General features: G+C 40.6%; 1 protein-coding gene across 1 annotated transcript in view; it reads right to left on the bottom strand.

The window, feature by feature from the left end:
* NTN4 (netrin 4) overlaps nt 1-19,626 on the bottom strand; it is a 159,206-nt gene that overhangs the window by 50,821 nt on the left and 88,759 nt on the right. Inside the window, exons 4-5 of the mRNA XM_075600401.1 lie at nt 10,825-10,951; nt 8,973-9,161 (exon numbers count right to left, since the gene is read on the bottom strand). Of these exons, the coding sequence (XP_075456516.1) occupies nt 8,973-9,161; nt 10,825-10,951 (316 nt within the window). The remainder of the gene's footprint in view (nt 1-8,972; nt 9,162-10,824; nt 10,952-19,626) is intronic.

The following is a 19,626-nucleotide window of genomic DNA, read 5'->3' as shown; positions in this document are numbered from 1 at the left end:
TATTAAAGCGATGTTTCGAGCCAAAAAAAGCTCAGATTCTATTGTTTGTATCTCAAGATGTGTTAAATAAATGTATCCCTGTATAATATTATTGTTAGCAAATACTGTACATGTTTCTAGTGTCGCAAACCTTTCTCTATATGTTTTGGGCATAAGCTACAATAATATGTTTGAAGTGCTATATTTATCTGCTAACAGTTTTGGAATATTTAGCAGGTTGCTTCAGATATATATTAACTAACTTTATAAATGTTTATTTGATGAGATAAACGTTACATTATTGGTAACTTTTATCCAGCTGACACACAGTTGCAGGTACTGCATGAGTGTCTTTTAACATGTGTCAAATAGAACCAAGTTGTTTATTGGGTTTTCATGTATTTGACACCAGGATCTAGCTAGATTTAAGACAGTTGTGTCCTTGCAATGTATAGTGATCCTCAGAAATGGATAAAAATTACTGCAGCGCTTAGTACACTCAATGATCAGATCTGCATCAAATAACCCAACTCTTCATTTTGCTCTGTATATCAACTTGTTAGCTGGCATACCCTAAAAAAAAAGCCTTGATTTAATGCAGAGTGCAATCCCTGTGTCACTCTCCAAGGCCCAGATACACAAAAGGGTGCTAAGCTTTAGCACCCTTTTCATTCATTCATTCGAATGGGAGTAATGGCATTCTAAAGCTTAGCACATGTGTGTGGTTAAAGCTGCGGTCCCAGTCACTACCACAGCGCAAGCCCCGCCCCCCCCAGTCCGGCCGGTCACAGTCCCTACCTTGTCGCGCACCTTTCCCCAGCGGTGCGCGACAGGTTTTCAGGCAGGCAGGAGAATTTGAAATCAAGATCTGCGACGGAGGCGTGGCCACGCCCCCGCCGGCGGTTCAGCCAATAAGGGCGAACCAGCCGCGGGACGTCATGGCCACGCCCCCGCAAACCCACAGCCACGCCCCCTCCCGTCGCAAACCTTTCCTCTCCCCCCAGACCGCAGATCGCGGTGTAGCGCTGTGCACGCGCCGCCCCCCCGCCGAGCGCGCGTGCCACAGTGAAGTCGGGGACTCAGCCTAAGGCCTAAGAGGGTTATTCATTAAACTGTGATTGGGCAAATCAGAGCACTAGTGTATGGAAATTACCATTGAAGACAATGGGGATTTTCATGCAATAGTGCCCCAAATCGACACTATTGCAGTTTAATGCAAGGGTGCGCAAACTGGGGGGCACAGGATTTTCTTGGAGTCTCCACGCTCTTCTCCAAGGCATTTCAATTAAATGCTGAGGGAGGCGTGAGGCCTCTAACTTCTCTTACCTGCTCTCACCTAGCTCTTCGGCGACGCGTCGCCATGACATCGCGGCATCATATGACGCCACGATGTTTGAGAGCAGGTAAGGAGGGGGGGGGGGCATGAGCAGGGGGGGAGCGCAAACTGAAAAGTTTGCACTCCCCTGGTTTAATTAATAATCTAGGCCTCAATTCCCAGAGAAATATAGGATAAATGATAAGCACTGATTACAGAGTTAAAAAAAAAAAAGAAGTAAGAGGACTCGACCAAAATGTCACAATGACAGAAGTCAGGTTGGCAAAATAGAGAGAGTGGATGTTGTCTTCCACAGAGGCTGTGGAGGGGTGGTGGTGGCAGCAGCTATTCTGTTCAGCTCAACGGCTCTTATTTCATTTGCAGTATCCAGTCATTCCAGAAGGATTCTAGAACGCCTGAGCCAGTTCTCTGCCTGCCAGATGCAAACCAGGTAAGTACTGTAACATTGCAGCTTTAGCCTCTGCAGGTGATGGATTCATATCAGCGTTAAACTGGAGGGAAAAACAAAAAACACACTGGGGAAGACAAACATATGAATATGAGGCATTAGGGACAAAGACAGATGAATTTTCGCAGCCTAAATTTGGGAATGTGACAAGGAGAGGATAGGGTGAATTTTGAGTTTGGATCACGGGCCAAGAGAAATTGAAACACAGATGGATTCTCTTGATTCAGACGAAAGGACGTGTGTTGGTTGAGTCGGTAAGTAATTCACAGCGATCGGGAAAGCACCGACCCTTTTATCCATTCGGTTAGCGTGTTTGCTGCCAGCGGGTCCAGCACTGTACTGCAGAGCAGGGTTTAAAGGTCATTCATTTACTGCTGTTTATGGCTCCTTATGTTTGTTTGATTCAGTAAATAAACCAATAAATTCTGTTCCATCAACAGCTTAAAAGCTTGACTGGCTTCAGTAGATACAAGAAGCTGCAGATTTACAGTAATAAAAAGGGGTGAATTATAAAGTAGCAACTAGTGTTATGTAGCTGAGTGCTTTCCCTTTATTGAAACTCCCAGTACGTTGCTAATTATAGAGGGTATAGTGTGGATAATATGAAAGCCCTGCTGTAATGTTACTCCTGGTGAAAGAGCAACCTTAGGCCCGGGCCATGGGGCCTTCGCCCGTGCGGAGGCTGTGGGAAAGCGGGTGCTTTCCCTGGCCATGGTCGATGGGCCGTGGGGGGGCGTTCCTAGGGGCTTCACGGAGCTGGTTCGCCCTCATTGGCGAAACCGCTCGCGTGACCTGCGTGTCGCGCCAAGAAATCAGTTTAAACAGATTTCTTGCGCAACGCGCTCCCCCTCCTGCCTCCGCCCTCGCGGTCTATGGGCGCGATCACTGCCTTAAGGCAATCTGATCGCACCCCAGGCGGACGCCTCCGCGCGGTCTCCCACACCATGGACTGAGCCTTATGTCATTGTTAAACATAAGAAGGTAACTGATAATACTAATTAATAGATAATTAATAATTATCATAATATAATTCACAATAATTCAGTAGATAATACGGCACACATGATACATAAAGCTTGGCCCCCTGCAGACGCACTTACCAGAACTCCCTCCTACTGTCTCTGTACGTTCTCCCTACCTACCAATTAGACTGTAAGCTCCTCGGAGCAGGGACTCCTCTTCCTTAATGTTACTTTTATGTCTAAAGCACTTATTCCCATCATGTGTTATTTATATTATCTGTTATTTATTTGATTACTGTGTGTATTACTGCTGTGAAGCGCTATGTACACTAATGGCGCTATATAAAGACATACAATACAATACAACTTCTCAGAGCCTGTTTGACCCGTGGCTGTGAAACTGGCTGACTGCAACCCAGAGTCATCCCTGACACGGAGATGCGGCTTCACAGCAACAGCACCAGGGTGTTATTTTCACACGTGCTGCATGCAAATATTGTGACCGTTTTATATTATTACTGATTATATTCAGCAATCTGTTTCTAATTTTATTTTCAGTTTCTCCTTAGAAACCGCCCAGCAGAATCACGATTAGCAGTAAAAGCAGCACCTATGTGGTACAGTGTCGCTTCTATACATTTTGAGGCTATTTTAAGCTCTTCTTGTTAGTCCTCCTGCAAATTTGTCTATGTTCAGTATATATTTCTCTTGGCTGCAAGACCTGTGTTTTCGTGCCAGCAAAATTTGCTTCCAGGTTCCCCACCTGTTTACCGAGAAGCCAGACACCTGCACAGTGTGCAAGGATTTCGACTAGCACAGTTCCACCTTCAGTGAATAGTATAACCCCTTCAGCACCTATGGTCTTAGGCCTCGTTCAGGGTGCAGGCTTCGGAGGGAGGGCGTGCTGCCGTGCGTGCTGCCGTGAGAAACAAAGTATTCAATTTGAATACTGGTTGTCAGGGTAGCAGCTGCCCTGTCTCCGAAGCCAGGAGTTGAAGCTGGCTACAGTTTCAATAAACGAAAATTTAGTTTTTTGGAGCTGCAGCAGCGTCACAGGGACCTAGGCAGCCAATGAAATCATTCTTGAGAATGATTTCATGACTGCAGCCTCGATACTTAACCTGCCGTGTGTAACCCTGCCCCCTCCTCAACGCTGAAAAGTCTGCTGGGGGATAAACACAGATCGCCCAGCAAACTGCCTCACTGCCGCCCTCCCGCCCTCCCTCCAACTCCTGCAGCTGGCACCCTGAACGAGGCTTTAAGGCACTTTTACAAAAAGGTGACAGGCATGCAGGTGCGTCTGCCTGTGTTGACTTAAGATGAAGATGTATTCACTGGGGCCCACGATTAAAAAAAAAAACTTAAAATCCTGCTTTTACTCTGAGGTCTTGTTCAACCACATACAGTATACTAATATCACATTTACAGCAGTGGCACAATCGGATAAAATGGCGACCTATCTCAGTCTTGTAGCTTTACAATCCTGTAGGAAATGTGTGCAGAGGTTTTTTTGAGAACAGGACACTTTAAGAGAAAATAAAACAGGCTTTTATTTGCCATAACTTTCTGAACATAAATAGGTTTCACCAGCAAAAACAGGGTTACAGGGAAACAAAAGTGGTGTAGCCGGGCACTTCTAATGAATTTCTCTCTATATAGAGCAAAGATAACACAAGTGCAATTACTTTTCAATAGATGTACACATATAAGTGCAGTGAAAAAACCTTTATAAATTTGTGCAACCTTCACCAAACAGTGAGGAAAAAAAAAAGGTAAATGTGTAGCAGCTCAACCTTAGAATTGGACCGTGCTCTGGCCCAAGATGCAGTCTCGTTGTCTTCCAGGTAAAGGGAATGCATGGAGAACCTCGTACTGTAGTATATATGTGAAATAGAAAAATACAAATAATGTTGTAGCCAGAAGTATACACGTGAACTTCTAACGGTGAGAATGTGTTACTCCCACAAAATGGGTGGGATTAACACATTCTTACAGTTAGAAATTCTCTTGTATCACATATATACCACGAGGTTCTCTATGCACCCCTTTACCTGAAAGACAACTAAACAGCATAGACCCTGTCTACGGGTTACAGGGCTAAGCCCTTTATCAACAAAAATACGTCACAGAGTGGAGGTCAGTAGCCTTCGGCTGGGGTAGGGGTTTGGAGTCCTTGTGCAGGCGTCTCTCCACAGCGTGCACATACACATGTCTTGTGCATCTAGAACCAGAGCGACACAGCTCCACCTGTGATCCCTTCAGCAGTTCAGGGTGTCTCCCTGGACAAGACATTCTCCCTGGACTAGAGATTCTCCCTGCAGGCTTTTTAAAGGAGGAGCCAGCTGAGTAGGTTAATTAGCACAACCTGCTCAGTGCTGGACTCCAGCTCTCTACACAGGTTTTCCTGTAAAGCTAATTAAACAGGGAAGGCACACAGTTCCCCTTTGGAGTATGGGATAGGAGGTACTGGCAGATTCGGTTGACAGTCCCAGCAACACATACTCAACAACTTAAGTTACTTAATAAGCAGTAAGGCACCCTTAATGCAACCGAGACATGAAATACCACGATTAACCACTTCACTGCCATGGCAGCAATGTGGTTTCTATCTATCAAAGTGAGCTTATCGATTCTTTATAATAAACCAGAAATTACAGAATCGCCATTTTATGTATTGGAATTGTTTTTTTAATACATTAAATATTCTCCAAAATAATTTGTGGTGCGGGGTCCACACATTCTTTGTTACAATCCTGACTTTAAATTATCAGTACACACATTAGTTCACAATTTGATATCAACATATAATACAGAAACAGACTCCTGGCAGGATGTAAACTGTAAATAAAAGCAACTTTAGATTACACATTGACATAAACTTCTAAAATAAGTTGGGTCATTGAATTACGTTGATATGTAGAGGTCATGTCAACTTGTGGTATAACAAACAATGTATAGAATCGTGTGCGTACATATGCACTGTGATCAGCCAAATAAACTCCCATTCGAGTTGATGGGAGTGTTGGGTGGATCACTGTGCAATCGGTCGCTTCAGGACTCGCTGAATAAGCCCTAACGTTTCCACGTGTTAAACAGAGCAACCACTGCTGGTTCATTGACCAATGGAAAATATCTAACAGCAACACAGAATAGAAAGGGAGGCATCAGAAGACAAATGCGGAGGTATCATGGGTCACTGACCTATAAGTAAATTCATTGAAACAACTATGCCCGGGGGTTTGATGTTCACAATTGTGCCAGTTAAAATACATATTAATCATGTCTGGACTAATAGAGGTTTGTGTCATGTTCATGCTCTCGTTCTTAACACTCAATCAATCTGCTTGCGTTACTTCTCACATACTGCACACCCTATGAAGTAACTTTCCTGCTCAAGGTTCAGCATGGAATAAGCCTTTATAAAATGTGATATTGGCACAGGCTTTTGGGATTATTATACGGTAAATGCACTAACACATGAATAATCACCTAAAAAAAAAAAGTTACATTAAAATAAAAAATATATAGTATTTTGGGTGAAAGAATTTTTTTTTTCTTACACCTTAATGATTTAATAGCATTGTGTTGCAGGACTGAGTCATTTGGCACTCAACTGGTTAGTCATCTAGGCCAGGGCTGCTCAACTGCAGTCCTCAAGTCCCCGAACAGGTCAGGTTCTCAGGATAGTCCAGCTTCAGCACAGGGGGCTCAATCAAACTCTGAGACTCTGATTGAGCCACCTGCTCTGAAGCAGGGACTGATTAAGCCACCTATGCTGAAGCAGGGAAATCCTGAAAATCTGGAGGGGCTTGAGGACTGGAATTGAGCACCCCTGATCTAGGCCCAAATCGCCTCTCCTGGGAAGAATAATCTTTCAGTTCACTTTAAAAATGCAATCATTGTTATTTATCTTTAATATTCATCACCTTGTTTTTTTTCTTACACTTCTCCTTAGAACTCCTATTGTACGCATCAAATTCAAACCATTACTTGCTATTAAAAAAAATAGTAGCCGTGTTATATCTCCTTAAGTCTAAAACTCCAAGCAGATATCTCTGCAAGAAGTTAGGCGTCCTGATCGGCACTATCAAAGTGTAATGAATAGCCCCCATTGTGCAGAATGTAAGAGTTTTTTTTATTGAAAGGGGATATAAACATTATACTTGCTCTTTAAAGTAGCATCAAAAAAGGTTGCACCAGTAAAAGGATTCACTGCAATGCCAGCTGTAGGCAACTCATACACTATACAACTATACATTGCCCCAATAGCTGGGGAAATTGGCAAGTATGTCACTAGCATTAGCTGTATGTGTAAATGGATATACAGAGTAGATAGCACTCTATACATTTAAACAGAATAACAGTGTGAAGAAAATGTGGTGCAGTGAGAACAAGGGGAGGACCCTAACCCCTCCAAAGTAATAATAACAATAAGAACAGTTCCCAGCACTCAATAAGGTAATGGTCTAAAGATAAGCCAAAGAGAATTTAATGTGGACAGACAGACAGACAGACAGACAGACAGACAGACAGACAGACAGACAGACAGACAGACACATACAAATACTGATGCAAAGTAATTGCACAACAAGAAGTAATTACTGCAGGAGGGGCTTAAATTCCTGTTGTTTCTTCTCCTTCCCTGTTTGTCCTTTTCCCTCCCTTCCCTTTTGTTCTCCTGTTACCTTGAGATTTAACCATAGATGTCTTCTTTTTTTCACCTGCAGTAATTGCTTCTTATTGTGCAATTACTTTGCATCAGTATTTGTATGTGTCTGTCTGTCCGTGTGTGCGCACATTAAATTCTCTTTGGCTTATCTTTAGACCATTACCCTATTGAGTGCTGGGAACTGTTCTTATTGCTGTATGTGCAAATGTTCCAAGGTTCTTCAATACAATCATGCTCATAGGAAGAGCATATGGGATGTAGAAGGCACATATTAATGTTCTGCGCATGGACAGGCGCTGAGTTTTACATAGCATTTTTGTTCTTTACTCAGCTTTTTCAAAGCCTAAGTCTGCTCCATAAGCAGCTTCTGGAAGAAAGTACAAAGCTAATATCCTACTCAGAGACTGCTATTTGGCTCTTATGGGACATGGCTGGCTCTGCACTACTGTACAAAGCGAAAATCCTGAGAAAATCTGACATAAAAAGGTTACGATAGGGAAAAGATATCCTGTTGAATAGCACCACTTAATCAATGTGGCCCCTAATCCCTACAGAAAAGACATAGATTCTGTGGGGGTCATTTATCAAAGTCTCTCAGACTGCAAAACTCTGGCAAAAAAACAAACACAATGGTACCAAATGGTTAAAAAACAAAAATTCCTATTGAAATCACAGGACTTCCTAAATTAACTTTTGCATCAGTTTTACCCCAGTTTTGCAGCCAGAAGACCTTGATAAATTACTCCCTGTGTTTTTACTATGGAACTTGCGCCAAGAAAGATATCCTGAACAAATAAAGATATTTTGGGATTTATGTATTAAAGTCTCCCGGCTGCAAAACGGGGTCAAAACTGATGCAAAAACCACCATTATATTTACCAAAAAAAAGGTCCCGTAGGAAGCAAACGTATTTCTCTGATACGTTTATCTGGCTGCAGTTTGTGTTGTTGCTGCACTTGGTTTTGCAGCTGGGAGACTTTGATACATAAACTTCTTCAGGGGATACTCGCTATTTGGTAATGCGGATATCGCACACCCCGATCCAGTGTTAACTGATTTTGATCTGAATGGCAGTTAATCCCGGATCGGGGTGCAATAGCCTGCATCGGGGCTTAGTAAATCTGGGCCTTTGCGGCAATGTTAACCTCTTTAGTCTTTGAGGTGTCACTTTGGGATTTATGAATGGTCGTGGTAGAAATTTAAGATGAGGGAAATTACATGTACTGTTTTCCCTGTAAGCCTCCATAGACTTGAAGCTATTTGGGGCAGGTGCTATTTTATTTCAGCGCTTGCATTTATATGATGCCCGTCTCCATGTTTTGCACCATATTACCCTATATTATGTGTATTACAGTATGTCTATAAGTGCTGCATTCATATAAATACTGTATGCGGCCGTAGATAGAGTAAAATGTAGATATAAGAAGAGGTTTTAGATTCTGTCCATGGTCTGACATTTTTAGCTATTTTCTAAGCGTACATCAATGAGCACTTTTCAGATGCTTGATACCTAGCCCCTACATAATCATTAATACAGCAAAACACACATGCAGTAGTGCACAGGTTCCCGTACTGTACCTTTGCAGGCATCTGGTGCAGAGAAAGGTATCTTTAAGTCCCGGAAGAAGCCTGGCTTACATCTCTGGCAGTGTATCCCTTCAGTGTTGTGTTGGCAATGATCACATATGCCTCCACTGCGGTTCCCTGAAGCCAGCCACACATCCAGATTAAAGTGACAACTGTCCGCATGCCCATTGCATTTACACTCTGACAAAGGCAGAAAAGAGAACAGATCATAAGTGAAAACTATCAGGCAGTTAATATCTTGCAACATAAGAGTCAGTGCCAATGATCTCATTCTACCGGCCACACCACCACTGAAGTGCCGGGCCAGCCAAGCTGGGTTTCCCCAATGAAATAAACCATTTTGCAGCAACAAGCACAGTATTTCAACCAAAATAGTTTTATAATAGGAACATAGTGAAGCCTGGTAAAGATTTATGGAACATGGGGCAGATTCAGCAAGCACAGTCATGGTAAAGCACACCCCCACCGGCGTTAACGCTCATTGACTTAAATGGGATTTGACGCTAACCCATACTGGGGTGTGATATACAGGCCCCTCCATCAGTAAAGGAGTTTAGAAAAATATACATAGTGTATCATACTTAATATAAGCATTTGTGGGTCGAGGAAGAGAAGTGATACTGTTTCAGTACTAAGGGGTCTAGTTTATGCAAATTTGGGGCACAACTGGAGCAAAAAACATCATCAGAAAAAGGAATCCCATTAAAATATATTGACGTTCCTTTGGTGAAACTGGTCTTTGCCTGAGTTTTGCAGTCAGAAGAGTTTCATAAATAGATCCTAAAATGTTGGTGGTTATCCGTACCAGTTAGTTATGCCAAACAGATAACACTGCAAACACTAAATAAATCAGATGAGTGTCATTTAAATAAAAAAGGTGGGAGATCAACACCAGAAACGTTTCTTGTTATGTATATCCCCTTTCATATAAGTTTCCTTCAAACACTTTCCACAAAGTACTTTTTGTCCTTTGACTGTTGCATGCTGCAACTTGTTTATTTTGCTATTAGTTTCTATCAAAGCTGTTGATACCAACATTGTAATAATGATGCACTAAAGCCAGGCTCCGGAAAGGTGACCTGGCAAACACAGAACACATTAGTTTTAGTAAGCTTGCTCTTATCAGCTCTCAGATGTGTTTTAAATGGTGATGTGGGCTTGGTAACTGCCCAATTATAACATCAATTACTGCCATGCCAGAATAGTGCACACACTTGTTTTGAGTTTAGTAGGAGAATGAGTTGACTGTGGCTAAATTTAAGTTCTCTTAAACTGGGAAAATGAGTTAATTGCAAAAGAATGGTCAGCGCACAGCCTTGTAACATGTCCAGCGCTCATGGACTTCCAAACAATGTTAACCCCATTAGCTGCTAGAGGAGTAGAAACGCTTTCAAAACCACCTGGCAGTGAAGTGGGTAAATAACAATAGCACATTCTTACAAATACCAGTTGACACGCAAAATATATGGTTTGCACTTTGTCAATTGCCAACACCAATTCCATAAAGACTCCTTTCTTATGGGAACAGTGGTAAAAACAAATCTATTCAACATGTAATAAAAGTTCAGTTGATTAAAATGTACTTGTGACACCCAGTCACTCCAGTCTAGACCCATGTGCTCTTTATTATCAGTAATTGATGTAATGGTCCAACTATGGCCATAAAAGACACGCTAACAGACAATGAATGTAACAGATTCGAAACAATCAATTTATCATGAAAATTACTTCCATTCATTCTGCATCTGCTGCATGGTGTAATGTGCATTATGAGCACATACACTGAACACATTGAATTATTCAGGGATCCTACACAAATCCTTTCCATGTGTTGCCCACTTACTTCTGCACATGTTAGGGGTCCCAGTTTGACCATTTGCTGCTTTCCATGGTTGGTCATTGGAAAGTGGGGCACATTGTTCACAATGGGGCCCTACTGTATTGTGCTTGCAAATGCATCGTCCATGGACCTACAAAGAGAAAACAGGTCCCGGAGTAAATACAATATCCCCAAAATGCTTTTGATATAGACAGAGAAACAGTAAGTGATTTGAAATAATAAGCACCCTGATTTTATCGTTTAAACTACTTACTAGAGCTCACACGCTTTGATTCATTAGCACAGCCTATATTCACTATAAAAATAAACAAATGTCTTAATGAAAAAAAAAATAGTTTCCGTTATTTTTATGACATAGATTACATATTGCAGCTTTAACCCCCTGAGTGCTAGAGGGACATGCAAGCACCTCTGGCACTCAAGGGGTTATTGATTATTACTACACTAAATCCGATGTCTGAATTATTGTTTTAGATTCAACAATGCTCTGTATTTGTACAGTCTTTCATCTTTAATAATAAAGTAGAGGGCCGGCATGGTCTATTAATTTTTCTGAAATATTTAGACATACCCTATATTACTTTTCTAAATCATGAGATTTTCTTATCAGAATGGACTGCCTGATATAGAACACCCATCATTCAACAACATAGCATTTCTTAATCCACAGAGTGCTTAGTGTAACACCATAGTGACTGTCATTTAATATGCTTTATAGCCAAGGATTCTGAGTACTTTCTGTTTATCACAGGAAGCCTCAGAAGCTCCTCCAGGCATGCACTGATTTTGATACAGTATCTTCCAAAAGTGTTACTGTTATGCCTGATGAAAAATAATGGGACCTTGAAAATGATACATTAATATCAAATATTTTTATGTATTTTCAACGCTTTGAAGAATACATGAAAGGGGGAAAAATCCATCAACATACAAATGCTTTATATTGACAGAATCTTTGACATTAATACCGTCTATACATTGTGTCTGAATATAAGGAATTTACAGTTATTATAGTGATGTACTAATACTTTTGAAACACACATTACTCAAGTCATGTTGAATCAAAGTATAGGAACTTTAAACCCTGAAATATAATGTTATACAGACTAGGAAGATTAAAGCAGGTACAAAACATGAAACAAATGGCATGCTTTTGTACTGGACGACTTTCTAGACTGATTTAAGTTGTTTAGTACAAAGGTCCATATTTACTAAGTGGTGCTCTGCTCTGGAAGACGGCTTACAGAAATTGTCTGTAAGGTGTCCTCTGGCACAGTCGTATGGCAGAGCCCTTCTTGGTAAACATACCCCATAATCTTTTTTAAAACCATACATTCGGAATTGATTGTTGAGGTACTTCCTGTAGTCTTTATCTTTCTGGCAGCTTCATATAAAAGTATATAATAAGCTTGGCAAGGAGTGGAGCGGTAGTATGCTGATTTTAGTATCACACTGTACTTACAGACTAATCAGTTTTTAACACTGTAAAGCTTCCTTGACAAGACTAACTTTGTAGCAAGTATCTGTTACACCGAATAGATATTGAACTCCTTGACGCCTCAATAGTGCATTTATCCATACCGCTACTAGCTTCATGGTGTGTGTCTTATGGTTCCTGTCTGGGGCTATTAGAGACTCTACAACGTGTCTTGATATTAACAATAAGAACAGTGTAATACTAAAATCAGAATACTGCCGCTCCACTCCTTGCTGAGCTTTTGTTTTTATCTAGATGTTTTAATTTGCTCTCCAGACTTATTTTTAACATTAAGGTTTTATTTTGGTTTTGAAAGCTAGGTCTTGTCTTTATCTGATACCTGTCAGAGGAAATCATTTTATTTGCTTTTCCTGCAAATCCCACTAGAATTTCCCTTTACAGTTCATGCTTCGAATATATCACTTGTTTCCCAACTGCTGCACACAAGACACATGGACAGGACATGTTTAAACATATCCTTTGCAGAGAACCTACTTCTTAAAAAACAAACAAACATATAATTAAGATAGGGCTATACAAGTGACAGCGTTTCTCAATCCTCTCCTCAAAACAATCAAGTCAATTCATATTTTGTGGCTAACCAACCAATCACATGTTCATGTATAAAATAAGCAAACATTTCATTTGATCTGGTCTCGCTAGCTGGATTTTCCTGAGGTAATGCAGAGTAAATGATTACTTCAGCATTAGGTGATACCTTTTTTATTTGGACTAACAATAGATATTATTTGAGATTTCTCCTTTCTTCCTCAGGTCAGCAATACTGAATTACACCAGAGGAAGAGAGGAAAACTCTCCATAGCTTGTCCTATAATATCTATTGTTACTCCAAATTAAAAAGGTATCCCCGAATACCAAAGTAACCATTGACTCTGCACTATCACGTGAAACAAGGTGAATAAAGTGCGCAACTAAAATCTAACTCAATATTAACCACTATAAAAACCAACTGAAGTGACGTGATAAATCAAATAATAACGATATTACGTGATCCTACAGATAAAGTGGAAAAGAGCATCTGCAGCCGTGGAAACAGGGGTGGCTCAAACACCCCCTGGAGCTAGAGCCGAGAAAAACACAAAAACACAGCGCACACCGCTCATAGTGCATTAAAAAATATATTAATCAATTGTGTAATACAGGTGAGTATTAGGCGTACATCAAAAGTGAATTATAACAGCATTTCAGGGGTTGTTACCCAGGCGCCAACCAGGTATCTCCAGCACGATGCCATCTGGGTTAGCCACAAGCTGATGCCTCCGGGTCTTGGGATACACCTCTAGTACCTTTAGGCAGTGTCTGCTGATTAGACGAATTCCGTTGGTGGGAGTGATGGCTGGCGGTGATTCACTGCGTGCCTGCAGCCGCCAGTCTCTCTGTCTCACAGTCCGTGACGAAACTCTCCCGCAACAGTGGGTATCGCGTGCCTCGATCTCCTCACCGATCAGAAATTCACATCGATAATGGACTTCAGGATGTACTAGTTCACTTGAATATCGAATCGCAATCTATTCCAACGCGTTTCGAAACCGCAAGGTTTCTTCATCAGGGATTAATATACATTGAATCTCATAGAATTGAAATACCCCACGCTCACTCCCGATTGGAGCGGGGAGGAGTCAGTGACTTGAAGCCGTCACTCAGTATGTATGACAATTGAATCAAATATTACATTAATTAAACATTACATATATTTTAATCAATATATATATACATTTGATTCTTTTGATTAAAATATATGTAATGTTTAATTAATGTAATATTTGATTCAATTGTCATACATACTGAGTGACGGCTTCAAGTCACTGACTCCTCCCCGCTCCTCTCGGATTGGTTGGAGGACTCGAGCCACGGACCAATCGGGAGTGAGCGTGGAGTATTTCAATTCTATGAGATTCAATGTATATTATTCCCTGATGAAGAAACCTTGCGGTTTCGAAACGCGTTGGAATAGATTGCGATTCAATATTCAAGTGAACTAGTACATCCTGAAATCCATTATCGATGTGAATTTCTGATCGGTGAGGAGATCGAGGCGCGCAATTCCCACTGTCGTGGGAGAGTGACGTCACGGACTGTGAGACAGAGAGACTGGCGGCTGCAGGCACGCAGTGAATCACCGCCAGCCATCACTCCCACCAACGGAATTCGTCTAATCAGCAGACACTGCCTAAAGGTACTAGAGGTGTATCCCAAGACCCGGAGGCATCAGCTTGTGGCTAACCCAGATGACATCGTGCTGGAGATACCTGGTTGGCGCTTTGGTAACAACCCCTGAAATGCTGTTATAATTCACTTTTGATGTACGCCTAATACTCACCTGTATTACACAATTGATTAATATATTTTTTAATGCACTATGAGCGGTGTGCGCTGTGTTTTTGTGTTTTTCACAACTGGACTAACACGGCTATTTCTACTTAATTCATGAGGAGGTATAAATCTAGTTTGTAATTTAGTCATGAAAGACTGCAATGACTGCCATGTCTTCCAAACCACCCTTCAATCCCTCTGCAATATTATAAAGTTATATTATCTTTCCATGTGATTACTCCCTTTGTTTTGGGGTGGTTTCCCCTATATTTCCTTTCACAAACTATATTTTTTAAACTGTCTGTACACACTGTTTGCAGCTGTTATTTATTTACTTGGTGCTTCATGTGTTTCACTGTAAACTGATTATTATTTTTGTTATATGTGTCCATAAATGGTTGAAAAGGAATATAAAATCTGTACTTGGTACAGATGCAGGGCAGATTTTTGTTCCTGTAGCCATTCTACATTTTAAAGCTGCAACACAAGATGGGTTTTTTTTCTTCATTTTTCTCCCATTGGATTGAAGCAAGGGGTCTCCGGAGCTGAACCCCATTAATATCAGCTGAGGGGACCCCCTGCTTGTGGCGATACTTATCTCTGTAGCGGGTGCCAGTAGCCATTCCACTCGGCTAGCAAAGTTCAAGTTATGGCAGAGTTTCAAAGCTATTGCGGTCTGTGGGCCAATAAAAAGCCATGCTGTCATCTGATTCAGCATCCAATTGGCCCATGTGAGATTGGAGCTTTACGTTTTAAACCCCAGCGAGCTTAGCCGGAGCAGCTACCGGAACCCCTACGAGGTATCTCCGGAAGCAGGGGATCGACGGAGCTGAAATTGATGGGGGTCAGCTCTGAAGACCCCCTGCTTCAAACTGGTGTAAAAAAAAAAAATGAAAACAGCATGAATTGCTCCTTTAAGGGAAAGTGGATTTTCCCTTTCTTAACATAGTAGCGGGCACATCTGTTGCAGTACAGAGACGGTATGGTGCAATGACTAGTGCTACAGCTGTTTTTCACTGGATGTTCCAAAGGTTCATTGAGGAGAGAGGATTGAGAAACTGGCTAAATGGGGTCACGGTTCTGCTTACTATTAATCCCATTGGGAGAATCAATGTCCACTGAAGCTTCTGTATCTGTTTGGCCTCTCTGGTCCGCGCAAGATGAGAAGAAAGAAAACACAAGGCAGTCTAAGGATGCACCCTCTATGTAAGAAGTATTTCAAGTCACAAAAAATGCTGGATAAAAAGTTGAATTAAATATATAGGGCAGGCCTCCCAAAGATTAACTAACAGACTTTTTATTTTATTTAATAATGTGAATGTAGCTGTCACACACTGCACAAAGTAAATATGTATTGGCATTGATTAGTATTTACTCTGTGGTGCTACAGTAGAGTAGACATTAAGTAGAAAATAAGTGGCATAAAAACTAAGTTGACATTGTTAGTGTCAACATTACAAAATTGCAAACTGCAGCATTCTATATACACACTGCATTACTTGTCAACCATATAAGAAATATTATTATTATTATTATTATTATTATTATTATTATTATTATGTCATCTATACCTTCACATAACTTACAGGCATCTCTACTTAAAGTTATGAAGTTCAGTGAAGCATATTATGGTATCACCACCCAGTAAGCGATCTTTTAAAAGGGGCATTTTATGAAGTATTTCAGTATGAAAGGTTAATGGTGCAGAATGGTTTCTGCTATTTAGTATAAAAATAAATCTAGTTTACATTAGTTAACAGCACAGGGGGGGGGGACAGGGGCAGGGGTAGTGATATTTATATATAGTTTGGCTCTATTCACCTTGTCTTGTTACAAATATTGGGCTCTATGTATTCATGCAGAAATTTAGGCACAAAGTCGTTTTGTCATCTCGCGCTGAAAATGACCTGCGCTGCATGTATGTGTTATTCTTGGGTGCGCCTTTTTTTGTGCACTTTTGCGCCGATCTCCAGCAAGATGAGGGAGTTACATATGCATGTTGACACAGGTTTTTGTTTTAAGAGATTTGCGGATTGTGTTACTTTTCTTGGCTGTATTCTGAGTTGGTTTTCTTTATCATCTGGACGTTTCTTTAGTACATACAGAATACGAGCACAGCATGCGTTAAATTCTACAAGAGTAGAAACCCTCTTAATAAAATACGTTGCATATCAGACAGAAAAAAATGCTAATTTATCAACGGCAAATGCACAAGCGCAGACCACCTTCTTGATACATTGACCCCGCTGTCTTTTTTTAAGTCTTTTGAAACAGCTTTGATGTAACCAACTGTTGCATCTCATTTATGCAATGTTGTTATCCGAACTCTGCAAAAGGCTTATTCTTCCCAATGGTATTGACATTGCCACACAGTATTTCAGACAGTTAGCATTCATATACCAGATGGATGAAAGATTTCATGTTTGCTGAACCCTATATAAAATGTCCTGTACCCAGTGAACACTTGTAGCTTGAAGTTAGTCTAGAGCTTGGTACCAAATAGGTCCCTAGTTCACATGAAATTGCTTTGAGTTTCAGGGGGATACCATGTCCTCTCACTCAACTAGATATGTCCCTCAACTCACAGACTATCAACCCTTCCTTCTAAACAGTTGCAACTCATATGTGAGGAACGTACGCATCCTTTTACAGTGCAAGGTTACAGAAGGAGAAGGAATTGGGCAATACAGAGCTTATACTTTAGACAAACAGGATTAGAGCCGCTCCACTGCTGGGATGGGGCAAGGTTAGCAACATGGGTGAAAGATGTACGAAGAAGGACATTTTCTCCAAAAGGTTTAAAAATGCCATGAAAACTAAATAAAATAAGAAGTTTTTATTTTTGGCATTTTCAAACTTTTAGTAAATTGCCAACGTTCGGGGAAGGGGGAAAAACACCATTTACCATTTTTAGAAGAGTATAAAACAGTTGGAGAAAAGGAAAAATTCACCATAAAAAAGATAAAAATAAGTTAAAAACAGTCTGACATTGCCACTAAAAAAAGGCCTACTAATTTTCCAAAATACAGTAGATTCTTTAGTTAACAGTCTGATCGAGCTTTTCTCGTTTTTTCAAAAAGGTTTAAACCCCATGGGTGCCATGATGAGCCTTGGGGGGTGTGCGGGATGTATCTGTAACAAGCTAGTTTATTTGCCCAAGAGCATTAAAGTTAAAGTGTTAAAGGTTCTTTTCCTCCTTTATTGAGGAGGTTGGCAGCAATTCCAGTAATAAGAGGGACTGGATGTTGGGAGCAGGGATGCCAATAGGAGGATGGGGGGAGGAGAGAATGGGGACAAGTGTCCCAGGGAAGGAGAGAGGACTGGCCATTTTTTCTTAATCAACAATTTCAACGTGTCAAGTGCAAGTATGGTAACCATATAGGATGGCCCAATTCATCATTTCACATAAAGTTACGTTTTAGATGAAGGTTTGGGAAAGTCCCAGGTTATTTACATTACTAATATATTTTTTTTTACCCATAGGCGAAACATAAATCAATATGTACAGTAAAAAATGTGTGAAAACATTGTGCAATCAGTTGCAGTGTTACAGTGTACACAACATCTACTTTCAGTTTATCAGAAGAACTATGTTAAAACTATGTTTTTATATGGTAAACTGTACATTTTCATGCAAAAATCTGTTTTGCCAAACCAAAAGAAAGTAAAATAATAATAATAATAATAATAATAATAATAACTATATCCTTACATTTTAGGAATTCAAATAAAATTAAAAAAAGGTAATTACCTGGAACATGCTGCATGCTTTAGAGGGGATTGATGCTTTAATGTTCTACTTCAGATACATTTGAGTTTGGCTCATGTGATTGTATAAATTAGGGACATTTTATAATAGAGTTGTTATGTTTTATATATGGAGAAGCACCATAATATGGTAAGAATGTAGTTTAAGTGGCATTATGTGGAGGAATTCCCAGTGTTGGTGATTTACTCTGTTCTGCAGGGGCTGAAGGAGCAGCTCAGTGAGTAAAGGCACTGACTGAACACAATGCCACTGACATTGAGGTAGCTCCTTGTGACCCTGGACAAGTCACTTTATCTCCCTGTGCCCAAAGCACTAAGCGTGTCAGGGTAGGAGGGTCTGTGCCTGTACAATTCTATGTACAGTGTTGTGTACCACACGCTACATTGCAATTCTGAAACATTTGAGGCCTATTGAAAGAAAAGCTCTATATGAAATAAGGTTACTATAAGTTATGTATGGTCTGTAATGGGCCTCTGATGTCGGTAATTCATGCTCTACTTCCCTAAGCGTTAAGAAAGACTACATTTTTGTATTCTATTTGTCGTAAGGGCTGAGAATAGATAGCTTCTTGTGAAGAATTAATATGATATGGCATTACGTTCTAGGTGTTTCATTCAGATAAACATTTGATTTGAAGACCCCTGAGCTAATTTACAAGAAATACAACGAACTACCAAATTATTCTTTGGACACTCACCATTACCTAGCTCTTATTATCATTATTAACAGGTAACTTATTTTGATGTATTTATTTCACTATTGCAGTATTAGGTCCCTAATGTTGGGGAATATAAAATATACAGTTTGTAGCATACCTGCGGAATTTTACTCTAAATACATTTAGGCAAGCTTGTGCACACTGTAGGAGCTATACAGGAAACAAATATAAAATAACATAATAATAATAATAGCATGTTCTTGTATAGCGCTGCTAGTTTTACGTAGCGCTTTACAGAAACATTTTGCAGGCACAGGTCCCTGCCCCGTGGAGCTTACAATCTATGTTTTTGGTGCCTGAGGCACAGGGAGATAAAGTGACTTGCCCAAGGTCACAAGGAGCCGGCACCGGGAATTGAACCAGGTTCCCCTGTGTCAAACTCAGTGCCAGTCAGTGTCTTCACTCACTGAGACGCTCCTCCTCCCTATACTTGAGATATACTTGTTTTTTTCTCAGAGGTCAGGTGGCAGATCTCATTGATGTGTATTATCATCCTCAATGACACTG

This window comes from Ascaphus truei, chromosome 5 (assembly GCF_040206685.1).
Source record: "Ascaphus truei isolate aAscTru1 chromosome 5, aAscTru1.hap1, whole genome shotgun sequence".
NCBI lineage: Eukaryota > Metazoa > Chordata > Amphibia > Anura > Ascaphidae > Ascaphus > Ascaphus truei.
Note: the sequence above shows the minus strand (reverse complement) of the source record. Positions and strands in the feature narration are given on the sequence as shown.